General features: G+C 35.8%; 2 protein-coding genes across 10 annotated transcripts in view; both read right to left on the bottom strand.

Annotated features, from left to right (window-relative positions):
- The window catches only part of LOC127872790 (signal-induced proliferation-associated 1-like protein 2), an 87,940-nt gene extending 77,680 nt beyond the window's left edge, over window positions 1-10,260 (bottom strand). Inside the window, exon 1 of the mRNA XM_052416179.1 lies at window positions 10,133-10,260. The gene's annotated coding sequence lies outside the window, so the exon portion shown is untranslated. The remainder of the gene's footprint in view (window positions 1-10,132) is intronic.
- The window catches only part of LOC127872795 (serine/threonine-protein kinase PAK 4-like), a 57,474-nt gene continuing 42,646 nt past the window's right edge, over window positions 7,777-22,604 (bottom strand). For 5 of the 9 annotated variants that reach the window (XM_052416197.1, XM_052416196.1, XM_052416199.1 and 2 more), the window contains exons 7-10: window positions 21,818-21,944; window positions 20,956-21,081; window positions 19,476-19,610; window positions 14,189-19,059 (exon numbers count right to left, since the gene is read on the bottom strand). In XM_052416197.1, coding sequence (XP_052272157.1) covers window positions 18,898-19,059; window positions 19,476-19,610; window positions 20,956-21,081; window positions 21,818-21,944 — 550 coding nt within the window. In that variant the 3' untranslated portion in view covers window positions 14,189-18,897. Of the gene's footprint in view, window positions 7,954-14,188; window positions 19,060-19,475; window positions 19,611-20,955; window positions 21,082-21,817; window positions 21,945-22,604 lie in introns of those variants that run through there. The other 4 variants (XR_008045789.1, XR_008045790.1, XR_008045791.1 and 1 more) reach the window with 4 other exon arrangements.

Below are 22,604 nucleotides of genomic sequence, written 5' to 3'. Positions count from 1 at the left end.
CTTCCTGAAAAGTCCCAAACAGTGCCTGTCAACCGGACAGGCTGATGAAAAAGTAAGCCTGTCCGGACAAAAATTCACCTGACCGAACAGCGTGAGTTTATAACTGAAGAATTTAGTAAAGTTTAACTCATATTTATTGCAATGTGGAGCCTGTGTATAAGTATTGTACAACTATAAGTAATTGATTGTGGAACATATAACATCAAATCATTATGTGTTCTTATGCAAATGCAACACACTGTAATTTTTAAATATGTGATTCATTCAATATAATATGTAATTATGTAGTCAACTTGTACAAAATATACTCTTATTTATTCTCCGTACAATATCAATCTTTTACCAAACTATCTGTTTTATATTATCAAAAATAAAATGATCATGCGATATTACACCGATATAAGCACATTTCCGTGTTATTTCATGTGTTCTGACGATACATAAAGCAAAACATTGCTTATATATGATGATGACAACTTCAAATTTGACTATTTCGATCATTTGTATAAGCATTTTTTCCATGTGTAATTTTTTGTTACAACCTTTGTAATTGGATAGATGGTAATATGTCGGAACAATTAAATTGACGTTTTCGAAAAACAACAACAAAGGGAGAGTACTCTTAAGAACTAGTAACGCGTTAGTGTTCTTAATGACAAAAAGGCTCGAAATTCACGAAAAGAGTGATTCCAATTTGGTGTAATCGTTCTTTTGGCAAGAATAGACTTTTCGGTATTTAGTCATATTTTGTTTGGCCTGTCACAAGGACCGGCAATATTAGAAACTTCGCCGGACTGTAAAGAAATTTTGCCGAACAAGACCGGCGGTCCGGCCTTTTCAGGAAGCCTGATTTTCTCCCTTTTTAAAGCCCATTACTGCCCTTAAATCTGTATTTTTTACCATAGACCGTAAAGGATGACCTTGACCTTTTACCACAATGTGTTTGTCAGAAACACAATGCCGTCTACTGTGCCACTTTGATTTATTTAACAAAAATATATACGTGGGCAGGTCAGATAACTATATCCATTTAAAGCTTATTACTTCCCCTGACTTTGTTTTTTCGTCCCTAGACTTTGGAGGATGATGTTCACCTTGAAATTTTACCACTCAAAATGTGCAGCTTCATGAGATACACACGATGCCAAATATCAAGGTGCTATCTTCAATATTTAAAAAGTTATGGCCAATGTTAAGGTTTTAGCACGACACCTACGGCGGACGACGAGCTGGCTATGACAATAGCTCGGGTTTTCTCCGAAAACAGCCTCACTAATAAGGTATGGCTCAAATGAATATTAGGGAGAGCAACCGCGCATTTTGGCAATTAGCACGCTACCTGCACGTATATTGGAGACTTTTCTAACGTAACACATTTCAAACTTGAATATCTCACTAATGAGTGAAGATTTTTATTCAAAATTGTACATCTGATCATTTGACTACATTCAGTGCATACTAAAGATGAAATCATTCATCCGTGATGATCAGACCCTTTTAAAAGCAGGTTTGGTAGGTAGCCTGCAATTTGCCAAAATGCTCTATTGCGATCCTGAATATTCATATGAGCAATACTTTTTTTAAAATTAACTTTATGTTTTCCTAATGTAAAAACCCACCTAAAACGATGATATTGAAATAAATTGAGAATAATATTGAGCTTCACCATTTCTACATTCAAAAAGATGAAACCATACATACTCCACATGCTTAAGCGTTTGATCGTCACAGATGAATGATTTTATCGTGAGCTTGCTCAGAATGTAGTAAAATGATAACATGTTAAATTTTAAATCAAAATCTTAACTCATAACTGAGATATTTAAGTTTGTAAAGTGTTGTGTAAGAAAAGTCTCCAAGTGTACATGTACAGGCTTGCTGAGTACTATATTATTCGGCTTTTCCCAATGCTTTTTAGTGCAGTGAAACTGACGTAACTTAATAATTTCCAAATATATATTGCACCGATGCTTTTTTTTGTATCATGGCTTTTCATCATGTGAAATTTTTACAATCACTTGCAAGCTCTTAGCTGACTTTTAGTTTGCATTCTGCTAACATCCTATCAAATCATGCACAACTCCCTGAATATAAAAGTGACCCATCAATTTCAAGCCAGACATTTTCCAATCACACTTAGCTTTTATCTTCATGCAGAACATTATGCTTTATCAATGTTGTATTGGTATAAACCTAGCAGTGTTTAAGGTCAGCTGCATCAGACTGTTTACATTAGTTTGCAGCTGGATGCCTTCACAAATGACAGTCATTGCTAAATGGTATCTATCTTAATTGCCAATTAATGCTCATTGATAAACAAAGGTGAGCATCTCCACAAATAACCTTTATGCTGAACATCCCGGTTTATGAATGTTTATGATAAACATTACTGCAGTAGCACACGCATGCAAAGAATGAACTTGCAATCTGTACTTCATCATTTGATTAATATGGTCTCAGAAGTTAAAAATTAATTTAATGATAAATTATCCAGACCACACAAGAATTAAGTAAACATTTGCTATACAATTTTACAATTACAATTTGATACCACAACTGACTTCACACATCACCTTTGGCTTTCCTGGTACATGTATATTCCCTAAAGACAGGATCGCACACCGTTGTTATGTTATTATTATAAGCATCGGATTAAAGTTGGCATAGAGGTGTGTCTTTTACTTTTAAAATTTTTCTGTTTGGTGAATCTTGTTAAAGCTCAAATAGAGGCATCAATATAATGTGATGCAGAGTTTCAGTTTCAATCGATATTTGTAAGAATATCCAAACTATTACTATGTGCTACCTGTCGTAAAATAATCTTATTATGATTGATTATTTTGTTGATTTGTGGCTAAGACCAGTGCTTTCCACAGGATTTGTGTCATGCGCCCCGGGGCTGATAGGGGTGGCTATAACTCAAAGAAAAACAGTGTCAAAATACGTCATTGCGTTCGCTATGACTCTTCAATAAAATTCCCCAGTCATAAAAAATATTTTGTTCAATTGTTTTCAAACTTTCCCGCATAGATAGTAAAATACCGACTCGAACGATTCCCCAATACATCCATTTCAACCCGACTCTATTACTGCATCTTTATACTACTTTTCAAGTTTCTATTTATAACCCGATATATAGAGAATAACAGGTTACTGTCCCATCGTTTTGTAATATATCAGGGGAGGCTTAGAATAATATAACGGCGAGGCTTGCCGAGCCGTTATTTTTTTCGTTCCGAGCCTGATATATTACACAACGATGAGACAGTAACCTGTTTTTCTGTTTATATACCACATTTTCCTAAAAATATGCAAAACAATCCATTTCTTTATATTTAATATTTTACACGTTGACATACATGTAGAAACGGCGTTCGAAAAGACAACACGAATAATCGCTTATTTTAAACATCGTATAGAGAAAAAAGTTGTTTGCACTACGAATGGGAAGAGTACAACTGCTTTAATTATAAACGTCTTGAATTGGAGATCAGGAATGGAATGCAGCAACAAAATTAATCTAAGAACACACTTCTCCGAATAGTTTGGAGACGCCATTTTGGAGATGTGTATTGAAATTGACATTTTGATGATGGTGTCAATAATGACATAAGCGTGTTAAATCGTTTGTTTAAATAGTTGAGGATAAGCATACAGTGATCATTTGTCTTGACTTTCTGTGCTAAATTTGCGAGTGCAAAGACTATATCAATATTTAAGATTTATTGCCCCATTGATTACGTCATTTAACTTATGCAGTGCGGGCTGTTGTGATTTTTTAAAAATAAACGTTTTTGTGATTTATGACTTTAAACTAAAATAAAATATGTACGTTCTTGGTATCAAATTGTTTGTTTTGTTGAACCTGATTCATGTTGATAGAAATTGTTGACTTTATTGAAAATCCCACGTAACTCCAAACATTGACTGAAACAAGAACTTCCTGTTGAACATGATATAAAAAAATATATCAGGCAACGTTATATCAGGCAGATATCAATGCAGTGGTATGATAAAAATCCCGTTTATTCCGTTTTTATAAATCACTTTCTGGTAAATATTAGAGATAAAAGCTCTCAATTATTTCTTTGAAACACAAACCTTGCCATTTTTCTACAGTATCAAATTAATTTTAAGTGGCTATTTATTGATTTGATGAAATTTTTTCCTCTGAACATGTGTCAATCCCCTGACGTGTTGTGTGCTTGTTAAAACGCTTATTACACGCACGCTTTCTATGCAAATGACGCCACGTTGTACATGCTGCATAATTTTCACGCTCTTTTTAATTGAGAAAAAGATTCGACACAAAATAAATTTGCACTGCTAATTTGAAGCAAGAATACTTCAACCTTGCGGTAACATTTACATTTGGAAGTCACACAGTGTTTCGGATTAAAAACGGGTTAACATCGACTTACGGGAATGGGTTTCGGATTACAAATTTAATTATTCCCATTTGAGATTTCAACAAATATTAACAGTTGCGTTATGAATTCAACGAAAATGTTTTTAAACACTTTACGATTTGAATAAATGTTTTGACGGAATTATGCATGAAATTCACGTTGTCCACGAGGATTACCATCATCAGTCTTTTAAGTAACTGGCTATGATTTCTGTGGCAATTACATGTATGTCACGAGTCGTCTGCATGATTTATCTGCAGGTATTGCCTGCCTACTGCTGTCGCTCATACAAAGCATGTGCTCTCATTGGCTGATATTGATTTTCTAATACAGCGACGCTCCGCCTTTAGGCGGGCTTTAGTTGGGTAAAGCGACAAAGGATCGTAAATCGGCTTTCAAAATTTTCGGCGAAGTCGATATCGCTTTGATCTTAAGCTGCAATAACTGTCAGAATACACTGCTCGGAAAATTTCAGGCGCCCCGGGGACTCTGATTTCGAAATTCAAGCGTCCCGCTGAGGGACCGTTAAATTGCCTGTGGAAAGCACTGGCTAAGGCTGAATGTGGACGCCATTTCTTCCAGTTGAACATCACGCGCACACATTCTGAGGGCCGATTATAAACAATCTGCCCTAGGGCTGAATATTTATAGGCTGAATATTTATAATGACCCCGCAACGGTGATAATGGCATGAAAAACTGTGCAAATGTGTTACTATATACATGTATAGTAAGGTTTGTATTATTCATTAATAATTTTGATATGTTTTCTAACTTGTTCAAATATCTGGAAGTAAGAAAAACATTATCCTTTTTAGATATTCCACTTTTGACTGTTTAAAAATACTAATATTTATTGGTTTATCAATTTAAAAAGAACCAAAATAAATATCTTAATAACTTTTAGAGTTAAATGAACTAAAAAAGTAAATAGCATCTTTTTAATAAACTAAAGAGATGTGATAAGACTTGCAACATTTAAAACAAGAGCTGTCACCATAGGATGACTTATGCCCCCTATAAACGCTTGATAGAAGTTATGAGCTTTTTTCGAAACCTTAACACAGATTTTGAAACCGAAACGCGGACCCTAAGTTCAAGGTCAAGGTCACAGGGGTCAAAATTTGTGTGCAAATGAAAAGGCCTTGTCCGTTTACACATGCATACCAAATATGAAGGTTATATCTCAAGGGACATAGAAGTTATGAGCATTTTTCAAAACCTAAACGCAGATTTCGAAACCTAAACGCGGACCCTAAGTTCAAGGTCAAGGTCACAGGGGTAAACATTTGTGTGCGTATGGAAAGGCCTTGTCCATATACACATGCATACCAAATATGAAGGTTATATCTCAAGGGACATAGAAGTTATGAGCACTTTTCAAAACCTAAACGCAGATTTCGAAACCTAAACGCGAACCCTAATTTCAAGGTCAAGGTCACAAGGGTAAAATTTTTTGTGCGCATGGAAAGGCCTTGTCCATATACACATGCATACCAAATATGAAGGTTATATCTCAAGGGACATAGAAGTTACATGTGTATGAGCATTTTTCGAAACCTAAACGCAGATTTCGAAACCTAAACGCGGACCCTAAGTTCAAGGTCAAGGTCACAGGGGTAAAAATTTTTGTGCGTATGGAAAGGCCTTGTCCATAATACAGTGTTTTTTTCATTTAAAATCGGCTCCGGTAGCCGAACCCATTCCCAATGGAAAAATGTATATATTTTTCCCAAATGGGAGCTAAAAAATCCCAATGGAAGGTTTCCAAAAAAAAAATAATTTTTTTTTAGATCTCAATATTTTGTTCGTCTCCCATCCATATAAGATCAACCTTAGTAAATATAATACTGGACACACTTGTATCCTCAATTTTGAAGCATTTGTTAGCAAAATAACAACAACACTTATTTCCCAATTTTATTTAAAACGCTGCGAACTTTCCCAATCCAAAGGGACCCGGCCCCATTCCCAAAATGGTGAAAAAAAACACTGATATACACATGCATACCAAATATGAAGGTTGTATCTCAAGGGACATAGAAGTTATGAGCATTTTTCGAAACCTAAACGCAGATTTCGAAATCTAAACGCGGACCCTAAGTTCAAGGTCAAGGTAACAGGGGTGAAAAATATTGTGTGTATGGAAAGGCCTTGTCTATATACACTTGCATACCAAATATGGAGGTTATATCTCAAGGGACATAGAAGTTATGAGCATCTTTTGAAACCTTAACGCAAAGTGTCATAGAAAGACAGACAGACGGACAGACAGACAGTCCGAGACTGATCACTATATGCCACCTTTTCTTCGAAAAGGGGGCAACCTTTTCTTCAAAAAGGGAGCATAACAAAGGAAAGAGAAAATATACGAAGGACGATTTTCTTACTTTACAATGGAATCTCTTTTTTTTAAATTCTAATCGAAATCAGCCCTTATGGTGGACGAACCAGTTATTGAACACCTAAGAAATTACGTTAGATTACCTTAAAACTGAAACACTTAAAATGACAAAAACATTTTGTTTTAACAAATGACTAACAGTTCAATCAATGAATGATTTATCTGTAAAGTTTTCCAGCAAACTACCTTCAAGAATTCCTAACAATGATTCCCTGATTATTGTCACCTCTAGCAGACAAAACAAAATGGCGGCCGATGTTAACATGACCTATTACCCAACACTTCATAAATACTACTCCAAAGTCACACGACTATCACGTGACCCGAACTCGGCGAAAAAATCTGCGTCTGCTGCAATCAAAATTGCAAACGGAAATATGCTTTTAGGTGTGTAAATGCACGTTTTGATAAATGCATTCAAAAAGAAATAGCAAAAAACACACAAAACGGTGTAAATAACAATAAATGCATTTCTTTAACCTGTTTTCGGCGCATTTGTTTCAAGCTAAGTAGGCAAGTAGGTCATGGACTTCATGTGCGACCATTTGTTTATCAATGTGACGTCATGCGCACTTTTGCGCATGTGCATACAGAACCAAAACAAAACGTCTGATAATAGGTGCTATTCGATAACAGGTACTTACACGATACATATGAGCTTTCTTCTTCTTCTTCTTTTATAATAATGGCTATCTTCAATACTGATACATTATGGCCATGCTTGGGGGGTTAAAAAGAAATAGATTAATAGGTTTCCCAAGTTACTCAATCCACTCAGGAAAATCCTATCAACAGTGATAAAACAAGATGCGTTTGTGAAACACAATGTCCCCTTATATGACGTTTGACCTTGTAGGATGACCTTGACCGGCCTTCACCACTCAAAATGTGCAGCTCCATGAGATACACATGCATTTCAAATATAAAATTGCTAGCTTCAATATTGCAGAAGTGACATTACATGAGCAATTTTGACCTTGAAGGATGACCTTGACCTTTCACCACTCAAAATGTGCAGCTCCATGAGATACACATGCATGCCAAATATCAAGTTGCTTTCTTCAATATTGCAAAAGTATTCATAAAATAAGCGATTTGGGCCACATATATTTGACCTCTGACCTTGAAGAATGACCTTGACCTTTCACCACTCAAAATGTGCAGCTCCATGAGATACACATGCACGCCAAATATCAAGTTGCTATCTTCAATATTGCAAAAGTACTCATAAAATGAGCGATTTTGGCAACATATATTTGACCTCTGACCTTGACCTTTCACCACTCAAAATGTGCAGCTCCATGAGATACACATGCATGCCAAATATCAGTTGCTATCTTGAATATTGAAATACTGCAAAAGCGTACATTAAATTTAGGTTTTTTGACCCATATATTTGACCTTTGACCTTGAAGGATGACCTTGACCTTTCACCACTCAAAATGTGCAGCTCCATGAGATACATATGCATGCCAAATATCAAGTTGCTATCTTCAATATTGCAAAAGTTATTGCAAATGTTAAAGTTGGCGCAAACAGACAGACAGACAGACAGACCAACCAACAGACAGGGCAAAAACAATATGTCCCCCACTACTATAGTGGGGGACATAAAAAGGTGCAAAACCTAACAACAAAAGTCCTTAAGACTTAAAAATATACATATACAACTGTGCATGTGGTGAGAATATTAGTCGAATTATAAACAGGATAAAAGCAGAAACATGTAATCTAAGGAAGGAACACTGATGTAGACAGCACTGATTTAAATCCAGGGATCGTATCAGCGCTGACTACATAAGATAGAAGTGTGTTCCATTGTACAACTGTTCTTGGAAAGAAAGAAAATTTGTGGTAAGCAGCTGTACTTGGTGGTATTTGGTATGCCATGTGATGGTGATGGCGTGAGTGTCTAATGTATGGAGTGAGATAGTGAAGGGGACTGACATCAACATGCTTATATACTACATTTTGTATTTTATAGAACAAAATGAGTCTAGCTTGTTGTCTTCTTGATTGCAATGTATTCCAATTCAAATCCTTAATTATATTTGTGACCATGCCCGGTGTCTTGCTGTAATTATTCGTGACAAATCTGGCAGCTTGATGCTGAACATTTTCAATTTTATCAATATCTTTCTGATGGTTAGGGTCCCACACACTAGAGCAATATTCCAAGGATGGTCTAACAATGCTGTTATATGCCGCTGCCTTAGTTTCCATTTTAGAAGAATGAATGTTTCGTTTTAAGAATCCTAAGCTCTGGCTTGCTTTTCTACTTATTTTATTTACGTGAGGTGACCAGTTTAAAGTTGAGCTTACTTCAACGCAAAGATAAAACAGACAGAGGTTGATTGTGAAGAGTGTAGGCTGTTTTTAATGGTTTACAGTTTCTAGTAACATGCATAATATGACATTTTTCTATGTTAAAAGACAACATGCATGATATGACATTTTTCTATGTTAAAAGACATCATCCATTTCAGCTCCCACAATGATAGACTATCTAGATCTCTCTTAAACTGAATAGTGTCAGCCAAAGTTTTTATGGATCTGTACATGACACATTCATCCGCAAATAGATGGACGCTTGACTTCACAGACGAAGGTAGATCATTAATGTAGAGCAGAAACAGAAGAGGCCCAAGAACTGATCCCTGGGGTACGCCAGAAATTACAGGGGCCATGGTGGAAGTTGCCCGATCTACAACAACCTGTTGACTACGGTCACCAAGAAAAGCTTTAATCCAAGAGTGTGTAGTGCCCGTGATGCCATAATGGGCTAGTTTCAGCAACAGTCTACTGTGATGTACAACATCGAAGGCTTTGCTAAAATTCATGATGGCAACATCCATCTGGTCTCTCTGCATGGTAGAAGCTAAGACATGGATAAAACCCACAAGTTGGGTTTCGCAAGACCGCCGGACCCGAAAGCCATTTTGGTTGTCCACCAGGATATTAAAGTTGTCAAGATGGTCTAAGATGTTACTAACAACGATATGCTCTAGCAATTTACAAGCAATACATGTTAATGAGACTGGTCTATAATTACTAGCTTGGTACTTTTCACCTTTTAAAAAATAGGAGCTACAAAAGCCATGGACCAGTCAGAAGGGGCAGAACCAGAAATAAGTGATTTGTTAAAAGAAATTGTTAAACTGCACAATAATCTTTAATTAATACACATTCCCCACCCATTTTTAGAATCCTTGTTATTACACCTGTAAAGGTGCGCAAACAGAAACACTTGTGCTGTAAACTAAATATCAAAATAACAGCAATATGGCAGATAAGTTTCTATAATGTTAATGCTTCAATACCTGGATTTTATCAGCTCGGGCTTAATTAATCCAAAGTTTCAATTTCTAATTTCTATGTTTTCCATAACACAGGAAGTACAAAGACCACGTGATCATATACAATGACGTCGAATCGTCGGTACTGCCATCTTTCGGACAACTTTTTAGGGGGGTCGTCTCAAGCTCTTATCTATTTTGATTGAAAATACGGTGGTCCTCATAATCACAAGCGTGTGGCTATGATATTAATTTTTAAAACATCATTTTGAAGGAAAAATATTAAAATTATAACGAAAACTCAACTTCTCTGGAAAAAAAATCACTATCAAATAGTATATATATATATATATATATATATATATATATATATATATATATAGTTATATATAGTTATATATATATATAGTTATATATATATATATATATAGTTATATATATATATATATATAGTTATATAAGTAAAATGTAATCATCCAGATTGTGAATATTATATAATAAAAGTAAAAACACGTGTCTGGGATTTTAAATATATATTGATTTAGCCAACGCGTTTCGCATAGCTCATCAGGGCATAATACAATATCAATATATATTTAAAATCCCAGACACGTGTTTTTACTTTTATTATATATATATATATATATATATATATATATATATATATATATATATATATATATATATATATATATATAATGATGCTGCTGCTGATAGTTGTTGTGGTGGCGGTATTGATAATATGTAATGATACATAATTTTCGTGTTGATGATGAATATAATGATGATGACAGTGATTGTGGTGATGATTATGATACTGGTGATGAGTATAAAAATATTTTATTAAAAAGAAAAATTATACGACATTTATATAGCGCCATTATCATACTTGAGATATGCGTTCAAAGGCGCTTTACATTTTCCCTGATCACTGGGTCAAAAGTCGTCCGTTAACATCTTGGCGCAGTATGCAGCCACGGCACATTGGCTTATTTCCCTCACAGGTACCCATTTATACACCTGGGTGGGATAAATTTCTTGCTCAAGGAAATTCCAGTGGTCAGGGCAGGCTTCAAACCTGAGACTTCTCGATCCCTAAGCCAGCCTGCAACCATTAGACCACTGCTCCCATATGATGCATGGTATTGAATACAATGATATAGTTCGTCCTTCGTTGTCGAAGATGACCATGAATTCAACTGTTTGTGTTTCTGTGGTTGGTGTTGTGGGTGCGAAGGTGACTGATTAATCCAATCCTGGCATGGAACGCCCTTCCACATATCGGGCAGGATGGTCCAGATGGGGTGCATCAGATGCTTCCCTCTCCTTCCGCCTTGCTCTCTTTTGCTCGGCAAGGCAGACACGGTGCTGCTCGCGTTTCTTTCGCTCCGACCTTTAGACTCGATCTCTAAGCACTACGATTGTGGGCGAGCTTCTCCCATGAGTCGGATTCAATGCCAAACAGCTTGGTGGATACTTTCAGCGAGTCTTTGAACAGCTTCTTTTGACCACCTCTGGAGCGTGAGCCATTTACTAGCTCACCATTGAACAGCTGTTTCGGGATGCTTGTGTCGTCCATCCTACAAACGTGACCAGCCCAGCGAAATTGGCCTTGCCGTAGTAAGGTGTCGATACCGTACATGTTTGCACGGCTCAGGACCTCAGTATCTGGCATCTTGTCTTGCCATCTGATGTCTAGTATTTTTCGGAGGCATACTGTATGAAAGTGGTTAAGCTTCTTGGTGTGTCTCTGGTAGACCGTTCGGGTCTCGCTGGCATAAAGTAATGTTGTGAGTACAAGTGCTCTGTACACAGTGAGCTTTGTCGCTGCTGTGATACCTCAGCGGTTCCATACAGTTTTGTTTAGGCGACCAAAGGCAGAGCTTGCTTTAGCTATGCAGGAGTTGACTTCGTACTCCATATGGACGTTTCTGGATAGAGTGCTACCAAGATATTTGAACTTCTCCACAGGATTGAGACGCTGAGACTTGATGGAGATGTTTGGCTTGATGTAAGGGATATTTGGTGCTGGTTGGAACATGGCCTCAGTCTTTTTAGTGCTGATTGTCAAGGCAAAGCTGTCACAGGCATCTGAGAATCTGTTCAGGCTCTGTTGCATGTCAGCCTCTGTTGAAGCATTTAGGGCACAATCATCTGCAAAGAGAAGGTCTCTTAGCCTTTTGAACTGGACCTTGGTCTTGGCTTTTAAACGCTGCAGGTTGAAGACTCCCCCATCTGTGCGGTACCTGATGTCAATGCCTGGGTCACTTTCAGAGAAGGCATCTGAAAGCATGGCAGTTAACATCATCCTGAAAAGTGTCGGGGCTAAAACGCATCCTTGCTTGACACCATTTGAGACCTCAAAGGGTGAAGATTGATTACCATCATCGAGAACGTGGGCCTGCATACCGTCATGGAATTGGCGTACCATCGTGATGAATCTTGGTGGACAGCCGAACTTCTCCATGATTTTCCATAAACCAGTCCTGAATATGATGATGATGTAAGTGTTAATGATGATGGTGCTGACGATGGCTATGGTTGTTGCATGATTGTCATGATCATGATGGCATTAGTGGTTAATGATGATGATTGACTTTAAGAGGTTGTAGATTTGGAATTGATGATGTTGATTATGACCGTGATGTACCCCGTCATAAAAAAGGGGTAATGATGATGGTCATGGATAATGGTTTATCTTTTCATGATAAATTGTTATTGGATCATACAGAGTCATTTCCACTCAGATTGTTGCTGGAGCATGCATTGTCATTAAATTAGGGCTTGATTGTAATTTGTCAGCTCAGGTACTACAGAAATGTACCCCGGGTCCTTTTAAGTATACTTTAATGTACCGAGGGTAAAGAAAATATAATTAATTCTAATGCTAAATTGGTCCTTGTTGACTAATTATTTAATTAATTATTGTAATATTTATGTCAATATTCTGTAAAATGGCCGTTATATTATCCAAGCTCCTGTTCAAAAAGCATATCGAGGCAGGTTTTGGTCAGAAAGAATTTTGTTTTGCATTCTGCAGCGCGTTTAACGACATTGGATGTTGGGCGGGGATAAAACTTGGATACAGTCTAAATTTGCCATGTATGTGTCAGTATGTTTTCCATACCCAGAGTACATTTAAGTAGTACCCAAGCAGACAATGACCAATAGAGCATTATAAGGTAGATTGTCATCGCCCGATATATTGTTGGTAGATCATTCTTGGTCAATACCTCTCAGATTGTTGCTTGATCAAGCATTTTCTTTACATCAAGATTGTTGATGATGAGGTTTGCCCCAGGCCTGAGACATTGTAATGTTTTGTAGAATGTGGCTGGATCATGTTTTGGCTGTATCAGGTAGATTGCATCAGGATGGTTCTTTGTCATGTCTTTACCTCATAGATTGTTGCTGATCATGTTTTGCCATAATCTAAGATATAAGTGCTGGGTATAATTTGTTTGTCATTGACTTGTACATTGTGGCTGAATCATTTAATTCATATAATATAATAATTACAACTTCTGTCACTTTCATATGAATACTGCATTCTGATTGGATAATTTGTTCACGTGACTGTTTTTTCTTTTTCCGATGAACCCACTTCGTATGCAAATTGAAACATGAATATTCATTGGGCTCCTTTCTGGTCATAAACAAGTTGCCAAAATGACGTTTTGTTTTGCGCGAAACTTAATGGCGTTGTTTTTTATTGGTCAATAGCGAAATGACGTTATATTTTTGCGCGAACTTCAACGATATACCCATTTGACGGAGATGAAACCGAAACTGAAAATAGATTCATACGCTAGATTAAAAAGGACTTTTATGACCCTTACCATGATAGAATTTCAGCTTTAAGATAATTTTTTGTTGTAATTATAAGAATTGAATAGCATTTTTCTGCATTTCGTCAGTGTATGAACTGTCAGGAAAAATACACCTAATTTATGCTGCAAATTAGGCGTAATTTTCCAGACAGTTCATACACCGATGAAATGAAGAAAAATGCTATTCAAATCTTAAAAAGTTCAGTTGCTTTCACCTATTGTTTAACATGAGAGGGATAAAGTAAGCAAGCAATGCTATAAAATATTTATTTTTCCATAACCATCTGGTATAGACTGCATATAAAGTTATTTTGTACAGTATGTAAAATGTTGACAGAATAATGCAGAACTATAAAACGTATTATTTACACTATGTGAAAATTGTGAATGTATACATAAAAATTAATTGACATGCACATGTATCTAAAATGGAATGCATTAAACTACACTATTAACTTAAATGCACAGAAATAATTGTTACATAATAATCTGTTTTTAAAGTACAAATGTTGAAAGTTATTGTTTCATTTAATAATATTTAGGATAATCAAGTTGTAACATTGGCACCTTTTTGGGTGCTATATAAACAGTGAAAATAAAGCATTTTTATTGTAAATAATAGTGTCTTGAAATTATTTACTCTTTTAAGAAACAAACTGACCAAGTAAACTATTAATTGACAACACAAACAAATATGTTTGATTTTAATAAAATAAAGACTGATATATAAGAAACAGTATTATTGCCTTAAAAGAAGATTATATAACATACATTTGCAAACAGAAACTTACGGGTTAAAAGAAATAAAGACTTTTTTAATAAATGGTTTTACAGGCATGAATTCTTCTTCCAAAGGGCAATTTGTTCAAGAAATTAGTGATTAAGATTCACATAGAAAATACAGCTTGTTTCTGTATTTTTACTATCCATCACTAATTAAAACCAATCGGAAACATTAAATGAAAAATATACAACACAGTTATGGAAACTAAAAATGTGGATTAGTTATTAAAAGGCGTACTAGATATAATGACTAAAATAATAAGCAAATAAATGATGAATAATTATAATACATTTGTTCAAAAGAAATAATTACTTTTATATATATATATTTATATACTATGTCATTTCATATATTATCATAGTGCTGTACATATATACAGTGTTATCTACATTTAAATGGAAGTGAAATGCAGCTCACCAAATTGAATTTTGTAATTTTGCATTCTTTTAAAGTGTACTTGGAATCAGTAACAATGTAGCTTTTTCAAATATGTTCTAGGACTGCACATGGTTATCTGGGACGATACTGTTCACACATGTATTAAGCCCGCTTTTCGCAGAGAATGGCTCATATGTCCTACCCCATATATTTGGGATTGCAAATACCCTTAAGCAGGTCACTGTTGATGTGTGTACCTTTGCTGTTGGTTCAACAAAACCAAGTTATAATAAACTGTAACATACTATGATGTGTCTATTCGAGCTTTACACTAAGTACTACTTTCATATTAAGTAACTAGAAAAATTAAGAACTGAGTACCCTAGATGGGCAATTGGTAGCAAAACAGAAATATACATTAGAGATATACGCAACATTGCATTTGAAATGATACAAAATGAGTCATTTGCATGATTGATTAAAAATGCAAAATATGAAAGAAAGGTTGGCTTTCAGGATATTCAAAATATAAAAACCGTCCTAAATGCAATTTCACATGAGTGGTATGGTACCGTATAAAAGTCCAAAAGGTGTCACAATAAGCCTCGTAACATATGGGAAAGTATTAACAGTGATATATAAATACAATGAACTACTTGTGAATTTCAACAACATTAGCTGCAATAGTATTTGAAAGCATATCTCAAACAAGATGTGTTTGTGAAACACAATGTCCCCCTATATGATGTTTGACATTGTATGATGACCTTGACCTTGTGAAGGATGACCTTGACCTTTCACCACTCAAAATGTGCAGCTCCATGAGATACATATGCATGCCAAATATCAAGTTGCTATCTTCAATATTGCAAAAGTATTCATAAAATAAGCGATTTGGGCCACATATATTTGACCTCTGACCTTGAAGGATGACCTTGACCTTTCACCACTCAAAATGAGCAGCTCCATGAGATGCACATGCATGCCAAATATCAAGTTGCTATCTTCAATATTGCAAAAGTATTCATAAAATGAGCGATTTTGGCCACATATAATTGACCTCTGACCTTGAAGGATGACCTTGACCTTTCACCACTCAAAATGTGCAGCTCCATGAGATACACATGCATGCCAAATTTCAAATTGCTATCTTCAATATCGCAAAAGTATTCATAAAATGAGCGATTTTGGCCACATATATTTGACCTCTGACCTTGAAGGATGACCTTGACCTTTCACCACTCAAAATGTGCAGCTTCATGAGATACACATACATGCCAAATATGAAGTTGCTATCTTCAATATAGCAAAAGTTATTGCAAATGTTAAAGTTGGCGCAAACAGACAGACAGACCAACAGACCAACAGACAGGGCAAAAACAATATGTCCCCCACTACTATAGTGGGGGACATAAAAATACACAACTTACAATAAACCAAAATCCTATTCTGAAATATACGGATATTTGAAAAACATAAGACCGCACTAATACTGGCATATAAACACAAATTATGGATTAACGTCAGACATTAACTTAACACTTCAAAGCTTAACAACAGCACCGCATAGCGAGTGCCAACCCTCGGCTGCGGGTGCAGTTTTTAATAAATGAAAGCTTGTCTGAAGTTTTATATTAGAGGTCACAGTGACCTTGACCTTTGACATAGTCACCCAAAAATGGGTGTGGCGTGTAGAACTCATCGAGGTGCAGCTACATATGAAGTTTAAAGGTTATAGGTGGAAGCACTTTTGATTTTAGAGCCAATGTTAAGGTTTAAGCATGACGTGGATGGCGGACAAACAGGCTATGACAATACCTCGGGTTTTCTCCGAAAACAGTGGAGCTAAAAATCACACTTATTAATATCATGTATAGAGTGGCATGCTAATTTTTTTTATATCTTGGACAGGTGTAATAATTGTTTTGTAAACTTTTTGACATCAGAAGTAGCCACAGAAAAGAACGTCATTCTCACATTTCACTACAAAAATCTCACCATATATCTCTGAAAATTATCTACCTCAAACAATAATAAGAGCTATTATTTATATCAAATAAAACAGTGCACATGACTATAAAATAGTAACACAAAAAATAAGTATAAAAGCAACTTAACTGTATAAAATCATTAACTTAAAACCATCACTTCAGAAAGACACGCCTTCACAAATTTGACACTCCATGCACAGACATAGCAAACAAAACAGATTTAAGGAAATAACAACAGGTTGGACAAATGCAAATCATAGTATAAAAACTAAAACAAATATTTAAGGAAACCTATGAGATGCTAAAGTAGTCAGCACATTGGTTCTCCACATAAAAAAAATCAATCACATCTACAGTGTACAAGAACCATTCTGTCAATCAACAATTGTTTAGAAAATGTTTCTTACATTTAAGATGCAATTCGTGCAATTGATTGATGTAAACTTATGTGGAAAAAACAACAATGAACTACTGACTTTTCATATATGTTTTAAGTATAGACATATAGGTATTTTCATACCATTGCCAATATGTGCATATAAATGATAAAGGAATGGATCCATGAAATGCCAGTAGCTGGTAATATTTCAAATGCCTGTATATATATTATATATATGTTCACATTTTAGATTCTTTTCAGAGCTAATTTAATGATGGAATGGGATATTTTGACTATCAGACTAATAACTCATGGCTTAAGACAAGATTCCAGGAAAAAATTTAATTAAAGAAATAAGAAGAAATATTTATGTAAACAAAATCACAACCAAATATTACACACAACTCACGTTATAATGCTCTCTAATTTTATCAAGGTTCAAGTGTCAATGTGATTAACTTATTTGATGGTCAACAGAAAGCTTTAAACATAAACTGAAATACAAGAAAAATATTATAAAAAGATGATGTGTTAGGAATATAGCACATAAAGTATGTCAAATGAAAAAACATCTTGCATTTTCATGGTGTCATGCCGAGAAATGGAAATTCAATGGTTAACACATGTATATGAAGCAAAATTGAAATGGGCTCCAAACAACTGCAGTACATATGAATATGTGGTCTGTCAATGCATGGTAAAACTAACAAAATTGAATACTTGAAACAATGCACTTCTATCAACTTAACTATGAGTTTAATATACATAGACTGCATTTCAATAGTTTCTTTATCAGCCATCAGTAGTTTCCAAGTGCTTTGTTTTTGGGGTCCTTTGACCTTACTTATTAAAGGTTCCTGACTCTGGTTACAGTTTCCCAAAATTGATCTTGATTACACCTAACAGAACGCAATAAGATTCACACTTACAACATGTTCAACCTTGTCCTAAATCAGAATCACGACAACCAGGTAGATATCCTGTTATCTTTTTTCATATATGACATGCGTCATGGGAAAATGGTTGTCATGTCATATAGGGCCAGCGTAGCTTCAGACCAGCATGGGCACCTGCACAGTCTCGTTCGGAGCTACCATGTTGGCTATAAAGTCACGAGAGGTTTCGGGTTTTCATCAGCAGACAGGGTAGCTCCTGGCCACACATCCTGAATGTGCAGGCTTGTCTGGAGCTACAGTGGTCAAATATGGCATAATACTCATTTTCACGTGTTGCAGATCATATCTGATAAGTTTACTTTAATAATCACATTTCAAGATGTACTATTTTTCTAAATAACCTTAAAAAATAAATCTTAAAACCACATGCACAAACACGTAAATAGTTCATAACCTAAGATATGATAATAATGTACATAAAATCTGCACCATTTCTTACAAAATACATATGTCAATGTCTTCTAGTTTTGATCAGCAAGGGCTGTTACGAAAGTTTCTCATGAGTGACACTAAGCAGTTTGGCTTGTCTGCGTTCCTCAGGAAGGGATGCTGTAACAGTTCAAATGCAGTAGCTCTTTGTGAGGCGTCCCTCACTAACATGCGATCCAAGAAGCCTTGCAGTCGTGGAGAAACCTTTAATACATGAAATGGAGATGTTCAGTTTAAAAATTGTTAATTTAGCTTATCTAATATGATCTCAAAACAACTTGGTGCATACATTATTCTGTTATCTATTTCCCAAATCAATCGTTTTTGCATTGTTTCCCCCCAAAATGGGGAATTTCAATGCAAGACCCCTATACTCCGATGTTGTGGTAAATGGAGGATAAAATCCCTAACTATTCCAGTGTAGTTGACCTTGTTTGGAAGAAATAGTGAAGACAATACAATTTTCATATTTGCTCTATTTGCAAGACTCATTATCTTAGCTTGCGTACATAGAAATATGAGGTCTGTCAGGCCATTTAAAGTTATCAATCTTGATAGATCAGAAAATTCACCAAGGTTTTCTCTCCACTGGCTTAAAATGGATAGGTGAGTTAGGGTACCTTGTGAGCATTCTTTATTTTCGGTGGTGGCATGTCTCTGATACGTCTCATGGCCAGCAGGGGGGGTTCGTTGAAGAATGGCGGCTCACTGTCAATCATCTCTATCACCATAATGCCCAACGACCAGATGTCAACCTGGATGGAAACATGCAACAGACTCATAAAAACAACATCTCAATTTTTGTTGAATTGTGGTCAAAATTTTCATAATATATTTCTAAAAATATATCCACTTTAACTACTAAATATTACTTGCTGCTATTTCAATACGCATAAGATGCAGTGAAAACAAGAACAAGAAAGCACTTGCAGAGCAGGCACCAAATGAATGATATTGAAGTGTTACCTCCCCTGTCTACTCTCCCAAAAATAAGGCTCCTTTAATAGATTCCAAGATCCTGACAGTCATGTTGATATGTTGATGACTTTCAATTTGTCATTTGTTTAATGCCCCTATTCATTCAATAATCAGATGCAACTTTTTTCGGTGTAGCAATTTAACACAGCTTTTCACCCTAAGTGACTTTTACATAACGCCAGCTGACCAAAATGAATACACTGCATTAATTCCAATGGCTGATATGAGCATAATTCCCCGGAACATTGGCAATAATCTAGCCACACATGTGTTACGTACGCGGTCATTCAGTCTGAAAATCTTTTCTGCAAGCCAGAATAGGCTTCTGACATTTGCCAGTTTTCTATAAATAATACAGTGTGACTACAATTTTCTATTGGAAAGTATCCTTGTTTGATGTTCCATTTACAAGACGCAATGAGATTTTTTTTTAAAGACCCGCATCATGCCAAAATGGAACTTATGCTTTTTGCTGCAAACGTAGCTCCAGTTCAGCCTGCGCATCCGCACATTCCAGTCAGGATATACATACTGAGAAGAATACTCAGGAGATACCATGAAACTTCCCATGCTTTTTTTTAGACTGGAAAGACTGGGCTGGGGTTGAGCCACGATGGCCGCATGTACCAACATACCAATTTTCGCATGACACTGATGTAACAGTGTTATATGAACGTGTGGAAAGAAAACTTAGTCTTAACAAAATATAAAAGGTTTAATGACAAAGAAATAAATTTATAATAAGCCGAGTGAGGACACATATGATGTGATCACATGTAGTAAAATTTGTACATGTGAGCACTATTATGTGGTTTATTTTACGTGCACTTCATGACAAACATATAATGTGGTGGATATTCTACTTATAAGAGAAAAAAAGAACACAATAATACTTAAAACTATGTTTTAATAACTTAGAAAAGTAAATGTTCTACCTTTATTTCAAAGTAACGATATAGGCCGAAAATCCTTTAAAAAGTTATTTCTTGTTTTACATTAAATTTAAACCAACGAACCCTGCCTGCTTAACTTTCCTAAACAAAGGTCATAGATTTAAAATTTACATAAAATGGGGTGTTGAGAAATGGGCAATAATCAAAATATCAAACTTGTCTTACATACCTCTGGACCATAAGGCAATCTTGAGATGACTTCTGGTGCCATCCAATATGGCGTTCCCACCAAGGACTTGCGTTTTGGTAACTCCTGGGATACTTGCGCACAGAAACCAAAATCAGACAACTTCACCTGAAATGTGTTTCAGGCAATCCATATGTAAGTCTCAAACTTCAAGCTTTAAAATAAAGTTATAAACAAGTGACCAATACGTCAAAGATGTGCTTGGGACTTAAAGAATGACCCTTTTGGTCACTAGTAGCTTTGGTATAAGGATACAAAAGATTGCCACACAATTACCTTATTAAAGACGAAGGATTTGTTTTACCTATGAAATCCCATCAAGGTTATAAAATATTCTCAACAAGGGATGTGTTTGTCAGAAACACAATGCCCCCTATTGCGCCGCTTTGAAATAAAATTTCAATAATCATTTGGCAGGTTTAGAAATTATCTCCCTTTTAAAACTTATTACTTCCCTTGGATTGAATTTTTTGACTTTTGACTTTGAAGGATGACCTTGACCTTTCACCACTCAAAATGTGCAGATTCCTGAGACACACATGCATGCCAAATATCAAGTTGCTATCTTCAATATTGCAAAAGTTATAGGCAACGTTAAAGTTTTTAGACGGACGGACGCACAGACTGACTGACTGATGGATAGTTCAACTGCTATATGCCACCCTACTGTGGGAATAATAAAACAAGAGTTTCCCCAAGACAGTAAGCTTGACTATTTTTCCTTTTGGATAGTATAATGGTTGTTTTTCGTCCGGCAACTATTATTATGACCTGAAGGACATATTTGAAGCCTTATAACTGTACTAGTAATGGTAGCATCAGCAATCAACTACGGGTACCCTACCTTGCCGTCATGTGCCAGGAGGATGGAGTCAGACTTGATATCTCTGTGTATGACACCGTTGGAATGTAGGAACGCCAGCGCCTTCAGACAGGCCTTGCACACCGTCGCTATCTGCGTCTCATCCATCCTGAAAAGGTCAGTATTCATATAGAACAATAATAAATGGCTGGAGAAGCACATGAGCTGCATAGGGGAATGCTTTTAGAACTTTATCTGATGTGCTCTGTGTTATTTAATTAACAAAATGGATGCTTTCAGAACTTTAACAAATGTGCTCTGGGTTATTTAATTAACAAAATGGACGCTTTTAGAACTTTATCTGATGTGCTCTGTGTTATTTAATTAACAAAATGAACAATAATAGATGTATGAAAGACCAATCGAGCATGAAGCCTCCATTCTACATAAAATGGGCAAGTTAATAATTATTTTCAGAATTTTTCTCATTATATAAAGAACAAGAGTACCGCATAACGGGTGCCACGCTCGGCTACGAAAGCTTGTCAGATTATTTTTTTTAGAGGTCACAGTGACCTTGACCTTTGACCTAGTGACCCCAAAATGGGTGTGGTGTGTAGAACTCATCAAGGTGCATCTACATATGAAGTTTCAAAGTTGTAGGTGGAAGCACTTTGACTTTAGAGCCTATGTTAAAGTTTTATATTAGAGGTCACAGTGACCTTGACCTTTGACCTAGCGACCCAAAAATGGGTGTGGCATATAGAACTCATCAAGGTGCATCTACATATGAAGTTTCAAAGTTGTAGGTGGAAGCACTTTGATTTTA

This window comes from Dreissena polymorpha, chromosome 3, assembly GCF_020536995.1.
Source record: "Dreissena polymorpha isolate Duluth1 chromosome 3, UMN_Dpol_1.0, whole genome shotgun sequence".
Classification (NCBI taxonomy): Eukaryota; Metazoa; Mollusca; class Bivalvia; order Myida; family Dreissenidae; genus Dreissena; species Dreissena polymorpha.
The sequence above is the reverse complement of the archived record's forward strand: the minus strand, read 5'-3'. Positions and strand labels throughout refer to the sequence as shown.